This window comes from Pteropus alecto, unplaced genomic scaffold, assembly GCF_000325575.1.
Source record: "Pteropus alecto unplaced genomic scaffold, ASM32557v1 scaffold86, whole genome shotgun sequence".
In the NCBI taxonomy this organism is placed as follows: Eukaryota; Metazoa; Chordata; class Mammalia; order Chiroptera; family Pteropodidae; genus Pteropus; species Pteropus alecto.
In genome coordinates this window covers 6,744,218-6,765,057 of record NW_006442109.1, presented here as the reverse complement: position 1 = coordinate 6,765,057, position 20,840 = coordinate 6,744,218, and the positions used below count along the sequence as shown (strand labels likewise).

Genomic DNA, 20,840 nt, shown 5'->3' with positions numbered 1-20,840 from the left:
AAAAAATCGTTTATCCAGGAGGCAACTGCTACATAAGTATTTTAGAGTCACCTTGCTCTTTTAGAGTTAACACATCTAAACTCTGAAAATAGTTATGCAGATACATCAATTCCCAGACTTCAGAAAAATGACCTGCTGCTGTACTTTAATTACCTGCTACCTAACTGTTCTCAGTTTAACAGAGATAAGAACCATGAAGGAAAAACTGACTCAGGGTCCAGGGCAGTGGAATGATAGTTAATTATGGAGCTCCAGCCGTATTTAGAAATGAGGACTTCCTCTACTTCTATTGGCCTTTGAATGCCCATGGAACTTGCTTTAGAACCATAAAAATGAACAGCAAAGGGTTTTCTTCCACTATATTTTCTTCTTTTCTTTTCTAAAATTGCTTACTTGTTCAAATAACAGTACTGTGGAACAGTGTTCTCAACCTCCTCTCACACTAGGTGCCATTCCTGCCATGATGGGGGCGTGATGTTTACATGGGTCCTATACTCTCGAAAAGACATCCAAATTTTACCCTGCGGCAACACAGATAAAAATCAACTTGCCTTAACACATCATCCCAGTTCCCACACGTAAAATAATTCCACCTTACTATAATTATATTTATTGAATACTTACTACATGCCAGGTACCTAAGTGCATTGTATATATTAGACTGATTTAATCCTCATGGCAAACTACGAGGTAGATATTATTATGATCCCCACTTAACATATGAGAAAACTGAGGCACACAGAGTTTAAGTAATTTCTTTAAGGTCACACAGCTAGTAATGGCAGAACTGAGATTCAAACCTAGATAATCTCAGGGCCTGTGCTGACAGTTTTCAGAATGCACATGGGAAAAACATGATCATAATTTGCTCTAACATTTTTAAAGTCTATTATTTTGAAAACTATTGTTATTAATGAATTACATAAAATGTATCTCACAATTGATGGACTCACAAGATCTTCAAAGAACTCCACAAACACATAAGATCTAAGATATCTTAAATGACTCCAAATACCTAAAAGTTTTAACCTTACTGGTGAAAATGACTTGAGAATTAACTGCTTTCTTGCCTAAAGTTATGTAAAGTGAAAACTTTGCATTTCCATTACTTGATTTTCAGTAAAATTTTGTTGCCAGTTTTTTTTCTGTATCTGTATTAGCCTGAAGGTCTCTATTGAAAACTGAATATTCTACTTTTACAATGTTTATTATCAGTGAATCAAAAACTCTTTAAAATCTTAATATGCCTTGAAGAAAAACTGAAAGTCAAATAGCCGGGCAAAGCTTACAGTATTGTGGTATAGCCATACAGAGCTTCAGTCTTTTGATGTAAAAGCTACTTACTACTCTAGTGGGGATGGTATACTAGTTTGAAAAACTAATTAAAATTAATTAGAAGTTTCAAGTACCTTAGATGTAAAATCATGCATTATATAAAAAGTATTTTCAAGGTGAATTCAATTTTCAGAACTTGAATTTAGCCTCTTAAATGTCTGTCTCTTATAGAAGATACCAATTGCAGAGAAATGGTTTAAAGAATTGCAATTTATGTAGCTTTATGAATGACATTAAAAATTTCAAAAGGCATGTCAGAATGCAATGGACAAAAAGGTAAATCAAGTACAATTTTTTAAGAAAAAAATCGTTTCACTTATACTGGTTATGATATGAACGTCTGTGTCGTCTCCCCCACTCCAACTGCCAAATTCGTATGTTGAAATCTATTCCCCCAATGGGATGGCATTTGGAGGTGGGGCATTTGGGAGGTAAGTCATGAGGATGAAGCTCTCATAAATGGGATTAGTGCCCTATAAAAGGGACCCCAGGGAGATGACTTGTCTCTTCTGCCATGTGTGGTTACAGTGAGGACAGCTGCCTGTGAGGAAGTGGGCACCTTGATCTTGGACTTCTCGGCTTCTAGAATTGGGAGAAATAAACTTATTTATAAGCCATCCAATCTATGGTAATTTGTTAGAGGAACCCAAAGAGACTAAGAAAAACATGTTATATTCTGAAAGCAACTCATAATAGGCAGGTAGCTTTATTCTTTAAAATCTAATTCACCTTTAAAATGCAAGTATGAATCCATTTCTATTTTAACAACTTCCTTCTATAAACTATTTAAAGACGAAGTCAGGCAATGCCACCTACAGGGAACCTTTAGAACAACAGTCATATTTCTATGACCCTCATTCTTTAAACGAATACAGTATCTGGAGTCTGAGTTTAATATTGTCTTTGGCATCATTTAACAAGGAAACTTTCAAGAAAAAAAGGCAAGAAAAAGTAAAAAGGTATGCTGTGTAAAAAATCCTGCTACCAATCATTCCCAACTATTCATACTTCTTAAAATAATTACAAAGAACCTACATTCACTCTAAGGTTTACCGAACATATGACCTATGTTACCAAATGTATGGACCCTTGGTTATGAACTGTAGTGGCTTAAGATTCAAAGCTATACAGCCTCAAAGATCTTTAAAGTAATGACTGGCATGTAAGGAAGACTCAAATCATTGGTGACTACAGATATTATCAATTTTTTTTTTCCAGTTATTGAGTTTCCCTTTCCTCTTGAGTAGTATCACTTTTACCTTCTTGGCCAGATTCCCTAAATTTTCAGGTATTTAGTCAGAAAGTGGTAAATTTCCCTAAGATTTCACTAATAAAAGCTGGTACTATCTGTTAACTAAGTACCACATATTTAGGTTCCATTAACTGCTTAGGAAACTGCTTAATGAAATGCTAAGGGCAGTATGAACTACAAATTTGAAAAAGAACAGCAAAACAAACTTTAAAGACTGAAGTAAGCCTGAAGGAAAGAACTGTTCTCTTGGCTTTGATCCTTAATTTCTCTAAGTAAGGCTGCTTTTTTGCCCTATTTCTAAAGCTCAGTCCTGTTTATTTTAAAACCTGTTTCATAAAAGATTCCACAATGGATTCAAAGATCTTTCCCTCCCTATGCAGTATAGGCCCACTCTAATCATGGATAGTTTGTTTTTATATTTCTCTCCTCCCTTTGCTAGGTTTCCTTATTTCAATAGCTCTCAATTTAGGCTAAATATTAAAACGATTTGGAACCCTTTAACAAAAATACCATGCCTCTGATATAAATGGACTGGGACGGGGCCTGAATATGGCTTTTGTTTGCTTTTAATTTTCCAGGTGATTGCATATGCAGCCTAGTTTGACAAACAATGCCTTATTGTGGGGGTTCCCTAATTGGCTATAACTGCATTCTGGTAAGTGGCCTATGGTTTCATTATGCAGTGCAACCCCCACTCACATGGAGTGCCAGAGGTTCATTCCTGAGCAGCTCCACCCAAAAATGGCAGTCCTTTGAGATTTGAGAGTTGTGTCTATTCTAGCTGACCCCCAACTAAGTGGCATTACACCTTACTCATCTGTTGCACCTGCCTTTTTAATCTCACGTTGCTGCATGAGTTCTCTAGGCCCCATGTATTAACTCTCAGGCTGGCAGGACTCATATCCAATACCTCTCTGTCTGATGGTCCCTACATTACCTATCCAACTACATTCCTATGCTTTGGAATAAAACAACAAATGTGCTAATCTGGGTAAACACAAATGCAACCAGGTGTGAAAAATGCTGGTCTGCCCTTGTTGAAGGTACCCTGAATCTTATTCTCTCAGGCCTCCCTCCTGTGGTTTCTGAGTACAGATGCACCATTTCCTCCCTCATGACAGAGCCCAAAGGGCTAAATCTCAATCCTCTACACTGCGTTCCTCCAAAAGGAGACTTCTCCCAGGCTTCCCTGATCATCTGTGGAACAGTGGTGACAAGGTATGTCATATGAACTGGCACCCTTCCGTAAGCCCTGTAGTGCTCACTGGTCCTAACCACCAGTGGTCCTGATCTTAGAATGTGGGAACTTGGTACTTTTTAACTTCCACTCTGGTCTTATTCCAGAATAGTTTGTAACGGAAAGTCAAGTACACTTGACTTTTTGTTACAAATTACTTAGCTACAGTCAGTAGCTTAGGTCCCCAGAAACAGATAGTGATGAATGTATGCAAGTGACTTCTTAAGGGGGTATTAAGTAAGGGAGTGGGAACAGGACAAGGGGAGGAAGCACACTCAAGCAAGGGTGTGATTCTGACAAAGTTGCATAGAGGCTGACCTCAGGCCTGACTCCTCCAGGAAGTGTTGGAGTGTAAGGTGCACCTGTCCAAAGTAAAGGAGCTGGGCTTTTATACAATAGCAGCAAGAGGGCACTTCAGGCCAAATGTACTGTATATTAGGAGTATAGTGAAAAGGGAAGGAGGGTGACAAAATCCGAGGGATCTGGTGGACTACTACATCTAGTCGATATCAAACTTATTTTTACAAGTTCCATGTGATGGAACAAGCTAGAAAGTGGTCATTTGCCCTAAGATTTCACTAGTAAAAGCTGGTACTTACTGTTAACTAACAAAGTACCACATATTTAGGTTCCATTAACTGCTTAGGAATCTGCTTAATGAAATGCTAAGGGCAGTATGAACAAAGTATTTGAAAAACAGGAAAACAAACTTTAAAGACTGAAGTAAGCCTGAAGGAAAGACCTGTTCTCTTGGCTTTGATCTTTAATTTCTCTAAATAGGGCTGCTTTTAGCTCTCTCTGGAAATGTTATTTGCTTTAGACATTCATTTTCTTCAAATCTATTTCTGAAACAGTCACAAAGTCAAAGGATCTCAAAAATAATGTTTATTTTAAGACATAAAATGTGTCACCTAGCACCAATGCCAGAATTCTACCAGTTAATATTACTCTTTGGAACTTAAGTTCTTGATAGATCTGTGAGATGATTGTCATAACATAAAACAGACACTACAGTCTCAAAATCATTCACTAAATGTATATAGAACTACACTAGTAGTTATTTAAAATCTTTCTGTTTCACGTAAACAAGTTAACACCAGTGGTTTTGGCCACATTTTCCTTGAAGACTGGTATGAGGAAAAGTGCATGAACCTGAAAATGGGCTTTTTATTCTCACTTCATTCTCAAATGAAAACTTTTGTAAAGATAGCTTTCCTCCTCCCAATCTCCTGATTTCTTAACTTTCATTCTTACCAACTCACTACAGTATAATTTACTGTCTAACTCACATGTATAGTATTGACATGTATAGTGGAGGAAAAAATAAGACTTTGGCAAATTAAATATACAAAACATTTTCAGGGTTTTTTTTTTTTTTTTTAACATAAAAGAACATTTGAGTATGAAGGCTCTCTTAAAAGTAAGGAAGTGAAGGATACATATAAAAACCTGCCTTTAAATTTACCTTTCTTGAAAATAAACAAAAATTTACTGGTTTGAATTAATTTTGGCAGACTTTAAGCTAATCTTAATACCTATTTTTATTTGAAGATTAACAAATACATAATTTTTTTTAAGTAGTCCTTGATGCTGAGCTAAAAGTAATCTAAGTTGGACTTCAGGCCTATTGGCAGGCAGGTAGTCATTTTCCGTATTGCAGGCAGCCCATGATGGTTGTTGTCTATATATCAGATCTCCAAGGACATGCTGGAAAAATCTGTGAACACAATCTTCCCATGCTATTTTCAGATGCTCCATTCACATCTTTAGCTTACCCAAGTTGTTAGAGGCTTGGGTAAGATGACTAAAGATTTCACGATGAAAATTTCTGTAAGAAAAAAAAGGAAACTTTACAGACTGATTTCTTATTACAAATTAAGTATTTATTGGGTATCTAATACTAGGTAATATGCCTACAAATGGCTGCATGCAATTCAAATGAACAACACGCATAATGTTTAGAGATGATTCTTTGCTGATACCTAAAGCACAAGAAAACAAAGAAAAAATAGATAACACTGATTATCATCAAAATTAAAAAGCTTTGTGCTTCAAAGGACATACTATCAAGAAAACAAAAAGACAACTTACAGAATGGGAGAAAGTATCTGGGAGTTAACTATCTGGTAAGGGTCTAGTATCTAGAGTAATAAAGAACTCTTACAACAACAATAAAAAGACAAAAAATCTAATTTTAAAAAAAGTAATTCTGTAAAAATATACAAATGGCCAATAAGAACATGAAAAGATATTTAACCTCATTAGTCATTGGGGAAATGAAAATAAAAGCCACAATGAAATATCTACTTCAACCCAAGGTGACTATAATCAAAAAGATGGACAATGACAATTGTTGGTGAGGATACGGAGAAACTGGAATACTGAGACATTGCTGGTGGAAATGGTATAGTAGCTCTGGAATAGTTTGGCAATTCCTCAAAAAGTTAAACATAAGAGTTCTCATATAACCTAGCAAGTCTAGTCTAGGAATATACCCAAGGGATTTAAAAATGTCACACGAAAATGTTGATGTGACTATTCAGAGCAAAAGTATTCATTAGAGCCAAAAAGTGGAAAAAACGAAAAGGCCCACTGACTGATGAATGGATAGATGAAGGTGTGGTATATCCATACAAAGGACTAATACTCAACTCTAAGAAGGAGTCATGTGCTACAACATGACTGGACCTGGAAAACACTGTGCTGAGTGAAAGAAGCCAGATACAGGAAACCACATAGTGTGTGCTTGACTGCATTTACAAGTTTCCCTTGCGCATTCCTATGAAAACGTTCATAAGATGAAATGGCATAAAGTGAAGAGTATTCCTTCTTTCAATTTTTGCCACTTTGCTTTTAGGAAAGACCCATGTTAGTATAATAATGGCTTCTTTTGTAAAAGTGAAAAACCTCTCTGGATTTCTTTCAGTTAGAGAAAACGGGTACTAATGAGGTCATTTGTAAAAGCAAAGTGGCATAATGTGAACTTTCTGAAAGTGGGGATACCTGTATATGAAATGTTCAGGATAAGCAAATCCATAGAGACAGAGAATAGATTGGTGATTGCCAGGAGGCAGGAAAAGGAAGTGACCGCTAATGGGTATGGGTTTTTTTTATTTGGGGAGGGGGGAAGGCGGAGATGAAAATGTTTAAAATTTGAAAGTGGTGATAGTTGTGCAACTCTGTAAATATACTACAAACCACTAAATTGTATGCTTTAAAAGGGTGAATTTTATGATATGTGAATTATATTAATTTTTAAAAAGAATTAAAAAAAAAAGGCTTTATATTTAGGGATCATAAAATCTTTATGCCTCAAAAAACTCTACTTTTAAACTACACAACTTCAGCTAAAACTGAATCCCCTAAGGCATAAAACCATATTTATTACGTGGCATCATGCCACATAAAAGTTGATTGATCTGAATTACTAATCCCACTGCTCCTCTTACCCTAACACCTAACGCCAGGTCTTGATTCCCAAAATTATCAGTTATTTGCTTTTGGCTAGAATTCACATAATCAGAAAACATCACAAACATATTTAATCAAAGCAAAGATAACAGAAAAGTTATTAAATTGAACATTCTTAAATCATAAAATTGATCATGTCCCTGCCTTATGCCAGTCACATATACGAAAGATGCTGGGGATTAAAAAAAAAAAAAAAGGATGAAACAATTCTTCTTTTCTACAGGCTCAAACTCTAGGCATCACAGAGGCAACCTGCATAAAATGTAATGGTTTTAACAAGTAAAGGAAGCAATAAAAGGAGAATATACATATATTCTATTAAACAGATACATTTTTCATTATTTGGCCTTGTTATATTTTACTTTTTAAAATTTATTTTTTAATATAGTTGATATATAAATTAGTTTCAGGTGTACAACATAGTGATTCAATATATTAACTTCCCTGACCAGGAATTAAACCTGGCCACAGTAGTGAAAGTGCCAAATCTTAGCCACTAGACCACCAAGGGAAGAGTTGTTATATTTTCACTTTGACTATTAAAAAAAATTTGAATGGTTGGAGAAAGTTCGCAAAGGTCAGAGCTGGCATTCAAAAATCTATAAGTGATAACGGAAACTTATAAATAGCTAAGTTACTTGTCTGAGGTAACATCCAATTATAAAGCTATATAATTCACAACTAGAAAGGACCTTTACAAAAGAAGCCTGCCTTAAAGGAAGAACCCCGAGGCTCAAGTAACTTTGACATTGAAAATTAGTGTCTGAGTCCAGTGAATCATCATAGCTGTTTCTCAACATCAAAATCAACATTTACATCACATGTAAGCTCAGAGACAGAGTCCAGCTAATGAAACCTTCTCAGAGGATAAAGAGCCAGAAATGTATTTACCGATTTTTTCTTTCTGATGTACAAAATATGAATATCTTCGCTTCGATATTCTTCATCATGTTTTTCCAAAGGAATTTTTTCAAAGTCAAAGTCCAGTTGAAGGAGCTATAAATTTAAAAGAAATATACTTTAAATTCAATAAGATGAACTGTCCTGTGGTGAGAGACATCAGAACGGTGGTTATGTTTGGAGGAATACTGACTGGGAAGAGGCACATGGGAACCTTCTGAGGTCGTGAAAATGTTCCATTATCCTTATGTTGGGTGATGCTTACTTGGGTGTATACACAGGAAAAATTGAGCTGAGCACTTGATATATGTGCATTTTACATGTTTTAACTGAAAATGTTTAACAATATGAACTTTTTAATTATAAAGTTTCAAAAATTCATTAACATTCTTCATATTAAAAAAAAACATGAAAAAAAATTTTGGCATATATCTGAAGCAGTCATGTATTTGCTTTCTCATTTAACCAAAGTAGTCCTTTCAGTGGACAAAACTGCATGGCTACATATATGTAATGTGATGGATTTTTGCCCATAAAAAGGGTTTGTGTGACCACTGGGGGAAGATGGGTGGAACTCTATGCACTACTTTTGCAAATTCCCATGAGTTTTTATTTTAAAAAACAGAACAAAACCCCCAAAATAGATAGGATATCTTGGTCAAAACTTTCACAAAAAATGTAGAGGAAAACACAGAAATAAAAACATATCCCATGCTATGTTTCTATGATATATTCTCCAGAAGTAATACATACATCATTAATTAAATCATTAATATGTTCTCAAAAGCCAGCAGGTTTAATAAGGAAACATTGAAAACTTTCTCAGAAAAGACAAGAGCATCACCATTATTTTATACTGTTCCACAGATACTAGATCAATTAAAAAAGAAATAAAGGATCAGAAAATATTTTTAAAAAAAGGGAAGAGGCTTAGTAGAACGGCGGGCTGTGAAGAATCCTAGGGTTCATGCTTTCCTCACTCAAAATTACCATAATATACTTGAATACACAGTCACATACAGCTTCCCTGAAGGGCAATCACTATAAAGATAGATTTAATAGAGTTACCCACCTCAAAATATTTTTTCTCAATTTCTGGATTTTTTCCCATCGTTCGTTGTTCATAACAACATATAATACAAGTCTCAGATCCACTGAGATCTTTTAGAGTTTTCAACAATGGCTCCAAAGACTGTTCAAAAAGAATATAATTTTTATGGCTTAAAAAATTTATATTTTTACCATAAAAGGGGGTAGAGGAGGGGTAAGGGGTAATTATAACTCCCCTACACTTTATCCATTTTTGAATCAGTCCAACAAAGTACATGTGGTTAAAGCTCTGTTAACTAATGATTAGTAAACTCCTCTTAAGTAACCCACCATTGTACTGACTTCGGTTTCCAAAGAAAAGAGTAAAGTGACTGCATTTTGGAATTCCCATGAGAAAACATATGGAACTGACTTCACTTTTAAAGTTTAGTTTTATTTAATCTATTTAACAAGATTTAAGCAATCAACAATTTACCTACAAAAGCAAGTCTGACCTAACCTGAACATAAACTGGCTCAACACTCATTATTTGAAAAATGACCGATATTCACAATGCTACACAAACTGATAACTTAAAAAAAATCATTCTGAGTCTAATAAATCTTGCCACAGAACAACAAATTATTTACAATGCAACTAAATTCTCAATGTCATACTTAACATGTCATTGAACTAGGAACATCTAAGTAAAAAAAAAGAAAAAAGAACTCTTAGCTTTTCCAACAGATCCAAATGGCAAATCCTTTAAAAATTTAACAGAAACCGCTAGTAAAATGCACTTTTCTCATCATGATTCACAGGCCTATATGTTCATCATGAGTGTATGTAGTCCCTGGAGATATTTCTTTTCTCCTGTCTCATCAACCATAGGACAAATATCCTGCATTCAGTTATTTTAAAACTTTTAGAAATGTGTGCTCTAGAATCCAGGAAATAACATCTTCTAAAGGAAGAGGCTTCACTCATCGAATACCTACCTCTTCGTAGTATATGCAGTCAGCCATTAGAATGTAGTCTGGTGGAGAAGGAAAGTCTTCTATTTCTTCCCCCCTTAAAAATGTCAACCAAATATTTTAACTGTTACTTTGATAATTTAAAATATTCTTGTTTTAAAAACAAGACCCAGAAAGTCCCCTTCGCATTAATCATGATTTTAGTGAAACACAACTTAAAGCAAACTATAAATCGTTATCTTAATATAAGCTGAAAGGCCATACAAACCATTTCAGTACCTTGGCGTGAATAGAACCAGTGACAAGATGCTTGTTCATATTAATATTCATCTTCAGCAAGTCTTGCAATTCCTCAAGATCGGTAACTACAACATCTGCCCTATAAAATAACGTCGATTGAGGCGTAGGTACAAGGGTGGGAAGCCAGTAAGCAGGGTTTCCCCCCAAATTGGTAACCCCTCCTACCAACTCTTACCCGAGGGTAGCGGCCATGAGCCCCACGGCACCGGTGCCAGAGCCCAGCTCCAGCACGGACCGCCGGCTCAGCGTGTGGGCCTCATCACCAGAAAACTCGGGCGTTTCCAGGTATTTAGAAAGGACAATGGCAGCATCCCAAACTACACAACCCACGCCGCCGGAGCCATACTGCTGCAGTCGTAACGCTGTGCCATCTCTCTTCTCCAAAACTCGCACAAAGTTCTGCAATGGATCATCCACCGAGGACTCCAGAGTCGCCATAGCTGCCCGGCAACAAGATGCGGCGCGCACAGTGACGTCATACCCACGCGCACCCGCCCCCAGGTCCCGGCTTGCGAGGGGCTCAACGCCACCTAGTGGCGGAGTTGGCATGTCGACACGTGCGTGAAGGCACAAAGCCCGGAAGGCAGCATTACCTGGGCGTGGCCGAGTGCTAGGCCATCTGCTTCCCCTACGAGCTGGAGTGCCTCACGCTCAAATTATAAGTCTGGTAATAACGAACAGTTTGTTTAAATCACTTTTACAGCTAAAGTTGGTATAATCTTTAAAAATCAAAGCCAACCTCATGTTTTACCTGGTTGGAGAGTGATTCACACAGTAGTTACTGGCCTTAAATCCAGGCAATTTCCAAGATCCTACCAAGGATGGCTATAATCCTGTTTATCAAGAGTTTCCTAGCATGCTTCTAATTTTTCACCTGAATTTATAAAAATAACAAGCTTCCTGATTGCGTTTAGCAGTGAAGACACCGTTATCTTTCTAAAATTTACATCAGTTAAATGCTTCGGGATTATGTAATTGAAGTACAAAAATATTGAAAATAAAGTGTGTGTAAATATTTCTACAGAACTCAAAAAAATCTCCCCCCTTGTTCCTTATACTGAAAACACATTTTAAAAGTCTTTTAAAAATTAAGACTGGGGTGATTTATTAATCTTGTTAAGAACTCTGATACAAAGCACAGTAAAAGGCCTCAGACTAGTAAATAAACAATGTGGCTTTTGGCTACTTTACAACTGCCGCTACTGGCACTATCTGCAAAACACACTTTTTCATCACTTTAAATGAAGGAGTCCAAATGGCAAATAAAAGTTTTACTCACTTCTCTGATTAAAAAGTTTAATAAAGCTGTAAGTATTTGCTGTTTTAAATATTACCAATCTAAAAAAATATTTTAAAAAATTTTAGTTAACACAAGATGTACAGAGGAAGTTATTAGGTCTTGACGGCAAGCAGCTGGTTCCTACGCCATAAGAAACTTTTCCTCTTAATTTATGAATTAGTAAAGTAGCAGATTGTATTATAGGCCTGAAGTCACTTAAATTTATGTTATTAGCATTATCTTTAAATATACAATATTAACAAAACTGTACATACATTTTCCAAAACAATAGGCAACTCATTAGCTAAAGACACCACAGCCTGTAAAAACAAAAGGCACCTCTGAATAATAACATGCCCTTTTCTCCTCTATGATTGGGTTAGGTAGTCTTTGTTTACATTTTGACAAAATAATAAACAGTGCATTCTATTCTTTTCATTCTATTTTTCATTTTTGTCTTCAGCAGCAAATTCTGGCATTTAAGACATGGCATTAAAAAGTTTAAGAACATAGGGTATTATTCACAATTCTCCTAAATGTAAAAACTACAAGTAAAAACTAGAAGATGGTCAAAGAGATTTGGAAATCAGTAACACCATATATCCTCTATTATTTGTGTAAATTTATTGCCTTAAAAAGGCAGCTATTACTCAAATTTGAAAAATTCCATAAATGCACTATCCCTTTTCAGTGCAATGTCACTTTAAAACATATTTTAGCAGAGTCTACAGTGCAAATATAAATTCTTTATACTGGCCTTTTGGCAGCACTGAGGATCCAAGACAAGGCAATGCTACTGATCACCTGAGAATAACGGTAAAGGACTTCTGTATTTTTATTTTTCCAATTTTTAAAAGCTTATTTGATCAGTAGCATTCTTAAGAGCATTATTTGTAAAAAGTACTAAAAATACTAAAATACTATGCCTTTCTTTTTAATAAATTAAAAAAATCCTTTACAAATACCATTCCAGTGTCAATGACTACATATGGCTAAGGTCATTGAGGAGTTTCTGCATTTTCTAGCAAAGGCAGTCTGTACAATGGGGGATGTGAAAGCTCCCGTTTGTAAGTCTTTGGTGGCAGTTTTGGGAGGTGAGGGCTTGAAGTCTGCCTTGGTGGAACAGGGGGAGCTTGAGGATGAGCAAGATTATTCTGACTAGAATTGAGCACATAGCATCGACGTGGCACCCTTGGAGAGGGTGTGCTAGGAGGAGTGTTTGGCGAATTAGGACACGTACTAACATCTCTGAACCAGTCTGGATCTTTGTGAAGATGTCCCAGCGGAGGTGGCTGAAGATTAAATGGACAGTTTATAAAGTGTTCTGGAGGCCGAAGGGGAACCGGTGGAGGGGTATCAGGAAGAGGATCTCTCGGTGGCGGTGGAGGTGGACTATGCAGAGGCCCATCAAATGCACCAGTAGGAGCAGGAACTCTGGGTTTTACCTTTGGAGGAGGAGGTTGTCTCGGTGGAATAGCAGGGGGGTCATCATCAGATTTCATATTTCCCTAAAAAGAAAAGTAATTAAATTATACTTCTGTTCTCCTAAAAAATCTATGAGAAAATGTTTTTAAACGACTGAAAAATTCTTATATGTCATGTTAAATCCAGAGGCTCAAAACAGGTTAATCTGATTTCATGATACAATTTATGAGAAAATTATTCCCAGTTTAATTCAGGGCCCGGTTCAATATTTCTATAATGAGTTGTTTTAACTGAAATCTTAGAATGCCTCAGGTTATCTTCCTTTGTATACATATTTCATAAATTCATCCATTTTAATAATAGGCAAGTGAATGAAAAGAATATATAGTTTTGTAGATATGAAAGGACATGATGTCAAGAAGACTTAATATCCAGCTACTACTTTCTGGCCATCTACTTCTACATGGCCAGTGAGGCTTAAAGTCATGGTGTACAAAGTGTGATCCAGGGACCAGCAGCATCAGCACTAGTAGGGAACTTGTTAGAAATGCAAATTTTCAGGCCCCATTCAAGATCTACTGAATCAGAAACTCTGTCAGTCTGTTTTTAACAAGCTTTCCAGGTGATTCTGATGCAGCCTAAAGTTTGAAAGGCACCAGCTAAAAGTTTGAAGAATGCTTTGAATACTAAAGTTCTTTCCATCTCCACCAGAAAGAAAATGTACTTCTTTTTGAGTATCTGTGAATATGCCTAGCCTCTGTTTTTAAAAAAGTATTATGTGGATTAAACAATTATTTAAAGTACTTTTCAAATAAAACCCAAATGTTTAAAAACCATAAAGGGTAGCCAAATTATAATTAATAGACAGACTCTTTACAAGAGAAGCACTATTTTAAAGATTTACAGCTCTGAATAAGTTGAGGCAAACCTAACTAAGTTCTGTTGACTACCTTGGAATTTGAAGCATCATGATCAAACTTTTTTCGAGGAGGAAGAGGAGGAGGAATCAGTGGCTCTTCACTAAGTTTATGTAAACTACCACACGAACTGAAGAAAGACTCTGCAGGTAAAAAAGATTAGTTTAACCACAATTCACAGTGCAACCATTAGACAAACTTAATTTAAATTTGTGATCATCCCTGCTATGGCATCTGTTAGACTGTATTGTAGCTGACTGTTGGTTTCTCTATCTTCTCCATTAAACTGTAAGCTTTCTGAGAGCAGTGTGTATTTATTTTTGCATTCCTAGCACTTAACATAATGACAGTGCCTGGCACATAGTAGATACTATAGCTAAATAAAGACATACTATTTATTTCAGATTAATAATGACATTCTGCTCCCTGAAAAGCCTCTTTAAAATCTAAAACAGATAAAACAAACATATTTGTATAAACTGCAGTAGCTACAATCGGATACATTTCTACACAGGTAATAAAACTTCCATATAAGAGACCATAGGTAGGGTTGTATCACATAACTTTCTCTTTGCAAGTCTCTCATTGATAATAGACACACAATATATAACCACGTTAAAGGAAATTCACAAAATAAAATATTAGGGGAAATAGTTCCACTAAACAAGCCACCAGACTTAGAATAAGAACTATTTACATTTATTTCTTTTTCATATGATTAGAAAATATCTGAAATTATGGACCAACTCCCTATTTGATATCTTTCTCCACACACAATTATCATAATGGCAGAGACCATGTCTCATTTATCATCATATTGAGACTGGGTTCATAAGAGTTAGTTAGGAAAAGTTGATGAGTTTAAATTTTAAACACACTGAGTACAAACTGCTTATGGGACATACAAGTAAAGATTTCGAACTCCTTACTCCATATCAAAATTGCTGTCCTGATCATGTGACTGCAATCACCTCAGGGGATTTTGCTGGCTTAGGGTGCCAATAGTAGAAACAGAATATGCCTATAGGGTGTTGGCAGATGGTATAGAGAGGTTAGGCAGAGCACTATCTGTTGTGGATATATTCTTTTGCCTGTCCAGCATCCTCTGCCCTGTCATTGGGAGAACTCTTGGTGATAGGGAATCACCAAGAGGAGTGATGGTTAGTCAGCCAATTCTTCCCAGTACATCCCAATTCCAGTCAAAAAGTGGGCATAAGACTCATTTTCCAACTTTCTTAACATGATCACATTTTTATCTACCATTCATGTATGCAGCCATGTGCTTCAGTGAAAGCTGACCTACTCCTTAGCTCCAGAGATGGACCCTAATTAGATCAAGTCAATCAAGAGTTATCCCATTTCTTCAGCCAGAGTGTCTGGTTAGCTGTAGGCACATGACCTAATTCAGACTAGTAAAATCTGAAAGCACATTTGCTAGGGGCTACTGAAAAGGAAGTTCCTTGCTCTTTTGGAAAAGCACTCTGTCAGTCTGTCTCTGTACTTCTTTCCTTCTTACTTGAGTGAGAAACATTTTCTAGAACTCAAAATCACAAGTCTTTAAATTTAATGAGCTTGCTGAGTGGACAGCAAAATGACAGAAAAAGAAAAAGACCCACATTAAAGATCATTGTTAATAATGAGAAGATCCTAAAAGTTTTCTGAATATATTGTGGCAGAGACTGTTAATTGTCCCCCAGTGCACCTTTCCCTTTCTTCCTTTTAGAAATAGGATCCCATGAATTTTAGCAAGACAAAAGGTTGCCTAGTTATAAACAACATCTCTAAGCCTCCCTTGTAGCTAGGTATGTCCATGTAACTAAGTTTCGGCCAATGAGAGAGCAGGAGCGATGTGTGCAACTTCCAGATGACATTTTTTTTTTTTTTTTAAATAACAAAGCTGCTTGCCCTCCACATTCCTACTAGCAGAAAACTGCTAACAACTGTAGCAGCTGCTCAAGACTCAGAGATGGAAGCCCCATTTTGAGAACCCTGAATTGCCGTGCTAGCTTGAAAGCCTTGTGAAGTAGAGCTGTCTACTTGCTCTGGCTATTGTGAAAAATAAACTATTCCATTTAAAGCACTGTATGTTTGGGTCCCTTTGCTACAGCAAGTATAGTTTTTTAAAGAAGAACTGAGAATGTAGAATTATCGACAGAAGGATTTTTTCGGTCTAATTTGTTCAGTGCCACATTTCTTATACCTAAAATACTGCCTGCACTTATCAGGCATTTAAAAATTATGCATGAATAATTTATCAGTGAATGATATGGGACTCTTAAACAGGAAGTATAAAAGCTAGAAAACAGTAGGAAAATGTCTTCAAGATTCTGAGTGAAAATGATTTAAAATTCTATACCCAGCCAACATGAACAATTAAATGTATAAATACAGTTTCAGAAATGCAAGAACTTAAAAACTTTATATCCTATGTATCCTTTCTCAAGCAGCTACTGGAGGATGTGCCCCTACCAAAGTAAGAGAGCATATCAAGAAAGAAGACAAGGAATCCAAAAAACAAGGATCCAATACAGGAGAGAAGTAAAGGGAATTTCTAGGATGACAAAAAAAGAAAGTTCTAGGATGACAGCTGAGTCAGAGGCCAACACGGCAACCAGTCCAAACCGAAGCATGAGGACAAAAGGGCAGCAGGAAGGAAGTTTCCAAGTTAAAAAGAAAAAAAAAATCCTGACAGCTTCCCTGAGTGGTTTGACATGATAGAAAATCATGCTGTGGAAGGGTGTGGGAAGATTGAGTAATAAATGTTTTTAAAAAATAAACAAACAAAAAACCCAAGCGTTAATGAGGCTATTATTAACTTCAAGAAACAGAGCTGTACAAGGAAGCATAATCACAGTATACACTATCTTGGCTTAGCAGTGAAATATTTTCCCTAAATGTGATCAGTATATTAGGCAAAGAGCTAAATCCTCACCTACCATAACAGGAAATCAATAAACACTGTGTAAAATTAATGGTTCAAAAGAGAGAAAATTATAAAAACATCAATTAAAAATGTGGGAGTGTCATTGGAGAAAAAGGGCTGCAGAGACGTGTGATAGGGAACTGCTGTTCATTTCATTTTAAGTGTTTTAGCATTATTTGCTTTTAAAAACTATGCATATGTCACTTATAAAAAATTTAAAAATTAAAGTTTGGAATTAAACATTTAAAATAATAAACCTACTTTTCTCATACTGGAGGATGTGCCCCTACCAAAGTAAGAGAACATTCTACTATCTAAATTATATACACTTTACTATGATAGAAGCAGAAGTTCTCCAGATTGGGAGAATTATTCTTGAAGTTGTTGTGTCCCTTTTGAGTTATTTTATTTTAAACAACTAACCACAGAAAGAAAGGTGACAGCATTTATGTCATAAATTATGAAATAATTAAGAATGGCAGAATAGTGTTTTACTTAAAATACTGCTTTATTAAGATCATATGAGGAAATAAGTGATCAAGTACTAGCCTGAGAACCTGAGAAACATTTAGTATATTATTCTTATGGGAAAATAAATTGGAAGAGGTGGGAGATTGAAGAGGCAACTGATATGAAGTCACTGCTTATTCTCTGCTAAGTAATGTGCAAGGTGCTCTACATAGTTCTCATTTGATCCTTAACAAGCTTGGAGATACTAAGTGATTTGTTCAATGGTCACACAGGTCCTAGAATACAGGTTATAAAATGATAAATACAATCTATAGTAAAGTTTAAATAGTACCCAGCTGTAAGCAAATAACTCAATTTATTATAAGAATTTCACTTATTAAATTTTTTAAATGTTCCTAAAATCCAGACCACTCATATACAAATTTAATCGACTCAATGATTATCTTTAAATCATTTCATTAGAATCAACTCAAATTCTTACTTACTTGAATGTGGCAAGAGAACTGGAGCAAAGATGCTATTGCTGCCTATTGGAATGAGAAAAATTAATTTGAAAAAATATATGTATTATTTTTATTTTTTAAACATGTTTGCATAAAGTAACATATGTAATAACATACACAGGGTACAGAATTTTATCATCATCTTTTGCCATGTTAGCTCATTTAAAGAAATGAACCCAGTACTCTGTACCTGGAATGTTTTTTTCTTTTTTAGCATCAGTAGTTTCCTCTCTATCAGTCTCTTTCTAAATTTTCTTCACAGAATATATTTGCTTGTTTTCTTATTTATTCATTGTTTATTGCTCTCTTTAGAGTAGTACTGGTGCCCAAAAGGTACTAAATGAATCTTTGTTGAATGAATAACTTAGAAAATAATATACATAAATAATTCATGAATCATACTATACTCCCCCGTGTTTAATCACTATTTTCACATTCCACTGTCACTTTCTGCGCTAATACAGTTTGAAAAGGATTCTACAGTTCCCTAATTAAAATGATGAGAATTATCTTAACCATTAGATTCATTTTACTAAAAGGTTTCCAACAAATACGTACCACAGGAACTATTGAGATCCACATCTAAAAACACACTGAGGTCTGAAGAAGCAGATACTGGCGGAGTAGATGGTGTGTTTGGAGAGGTTGGTGCTGACACTGTTGACTCAAGCTCAGTTTCAGCAATCCGACTAAAGCTTATTTTACATGGTTCTCTTTCCAATGGTGTTGGATGACCTCGTAAAGTGCCTGAGGTAGAGCCATGTCGGCCTGTATTAGGCCTTATTCCAGGAGATTTCAAAGAGAAAGTTGATTTCCTAGGCTAGAAAAAGTAAACATAATTACCATTACTAATTTGCATATACTTTATTTTTATAGTTTAGTGCTACTTTATGCTTAGCATATAGTTAAGAGAGTACAAGAGAATCCCAATAGGCAAAAAAAGCCAATAACATTTGAGTACAACACTTTGGGATTTGACTTAATTTTAAGATAGACTTGATATAAATCAACCTCTTTTCATACTGAAGAAATAAAATTATTAAAAATCTACTTGGGAAGAGTTCCAGGAAACATGATGAAGTGAGAGATGTCCCCAGATCTATCCCCTTGAAACAATAAGCTGAACATTTAAAACTCAACAAAAAATACCCAAACTGCACACCAGCACGTCTGAGCATGGGATCTGCACATAAGAGCTACCACAGCTGAGAACTCCAAATGTCGGGAGGTGAACTGGGATAAACAAAGAAGCTGCCTCTCACAGCCACTGGAGCTACCTATAAGAGGAGGAGGGGGCAGAGAGGAGAAGGAGAGGCGAGTTCCCTGAACAGCCCTGCCTGGGAGAGTTGAGTTCCATGCAGGCAGAGGCAGGGCCTAGTCATCAGGACAGAAAGCAGAGAAGTGGACGGCAGAGAAACAACAGTTGATTTTTACCAGCCGTGACTGCAAAACTGAGGCTGAGCCGTAGGCCCCAACCCTCAACCTAGGGGGCCCTCCCCCCATACCCTCCAAGACCCATCACCACGGAACCCAGGGGAATCTGAGCAAACGCTACTGAAACTGTTGCTAACACTGACAAGGACTGAAACTGAGGGTAGTGAATGTAATTAAATATCTACAAGAAAATAAAGGCATTATGTAAAGTCATTATTAAGGCTTTATGTAAAGCAGCGATCCAAGAGGCTTAGACGCCACCTACTGGAAACCAGAAGAAAAGTGCCTTCTTTGCAGCAGGCTAAAGAGAGACCTTTATATAATAAATCTTTCTGGAAAACCAGCAGAATACATTTCCATTAATACCCAGGCGGAGAAATAGTCCATTAAACACCATGAATAACCAAGGTGACAAGGCATCTCAGAAAGAAAGAGAAAAATCTCCAGAAAATAAGCTTACAGACATAGAAATGTGCAACTTAAATGACAGAGATGGTACTTCTGAAAATATTCAGTGAGTTCCGAAACGAGTCATATCAATAGGAATTGAAAAAACGAGTCATATCATAGGAATTGAAAAAACAACTAGATGAGCAGAGCAAGGAGACTGAAACCCTTGAAAAGAACCAAACAGAACTTCTAGAGATGAAGAACACACTGCAAGAGTTGAAAAATGAAATAGCAAGCTTGAGAAATAGAGTTGACCAAATGGAGGAAAGGGTCCGTGATATCAAAGACAAAAATCTAGAAATGAACCAGAAGGAAGAAGAAAGAAACCGAAGAATGAAAAATAATGAAAGAGTAATACAAGAACTAATTGATACCATCGGGAGAGAAAACATAAGAATAATGGGCACTATCAAAGGCAAGGAAAAGGAGCAGGGACTACAAAGCATTTTCAGACAAATAGTTGACAAGAATTTTCCAAATCTAAAAAATGAGCTGGAGCTTGGAATTCAAGAAGTCAACAGACCACCCAATTATTTCGACCCAAAAAAAGGCCTTCATCAAGACACACTGTATTAAAGTTATCAAAAATCAACAACAAAGACAGAATTCTCAGGGCAGCCAGGGAGAAGAAAACAGTAACTTATAAAGGAAAACCCATTAGATTATTGTCAGACTTCTCAGTGTGACCTTACAAGCCAGAAAGGAATAGAATCAAATATTTAAACTATTAAGTGAAATGAACTGCCAGCCTAGGATAATGTATCCAGCTAAGCTCTCCTTTAGATATGAAGAAGAAATTAAGACTTTTTCAGACATACAAAAATTGAGGGAATTCCCCACTACAAGGCCTGCACTACAGGAAATACTGAAAGGGGTCAGTTCACCTAAAACAAAATGACCCCCCCCCCACAAAAAAATACAACCAAAGGAAAAAAGTACC

At 36.1% G+C, this 20,840-nt stretch overlaps 2 protein-coding genes across 2 annotated transcripts in view; both read right to left on the bottom strand.

Moving 5' to 3' along the window:
• Nucleotides 1–4,694: 4,694 nt before the first annotated feature.
• Nucleotides 4,695–11,426, bottom strand: VCPKMT (valosin containing protein lysine methyltransferase). The gene is made up of 6 exons (XM_006920208.3): nucleotides 10,674–11,426; nucleotides 10,467–10,577; nucleotides 10,223–10,295; nucleotides 9,268–9,387; nucleotides 8,187–8,291; nucleotides 4,695–5,652 (listed from the first exon to the last, which is right to left on the bottom strand). Exons 1-6 carry the CDS (start codon nucleotides 11,045–11,047, stop codon nucleotides 5,638–5,640), a joined length of 798 nt encoding a protein of 265 aa, XP_006920270.2. The 5' UTR covers nucleotides 11,048–11,426; the 3' UTR covers nucleotides 4,695–5,637.
• Nucleotides 11,427–11,566: 140 nt separating this feature from the next.
• The window catches only part of SOS2 (SOS Ras/Rho guanine nucleotide exchange factor 2), a 56,904-nt gene continuing 47,630 nt past the window's right edge, over nucleotides 11,567–20,840 (bottom strand). The window contains exons 19-22 of the mRNA XM_006920207.3: nucleotides 18,575–18,836; nucleotides 17,999–18,040; nucleotides 14,153–14,262; nucleotides 11,567–13,285 (exon numbers count right to left, since the gene is read on the bottom strand). Coding sequence (XP_006920269.1) covers nucleotides 12,776–13,285; nucleotides 14,153–14,262; nucleotides 17,999–18,040; nucleotides 18,575–18,836 — 924 coding nt within the window. The 3' untranslated portion in view covers nucleotides 11,567–12,775. The remainder of the gene's footprint in view (nucleotides 13,286–14,152; nucleotides 14,263–17,998; nucleotides 18,041–18,574; nucleotides 18,837–20,840) is intronic.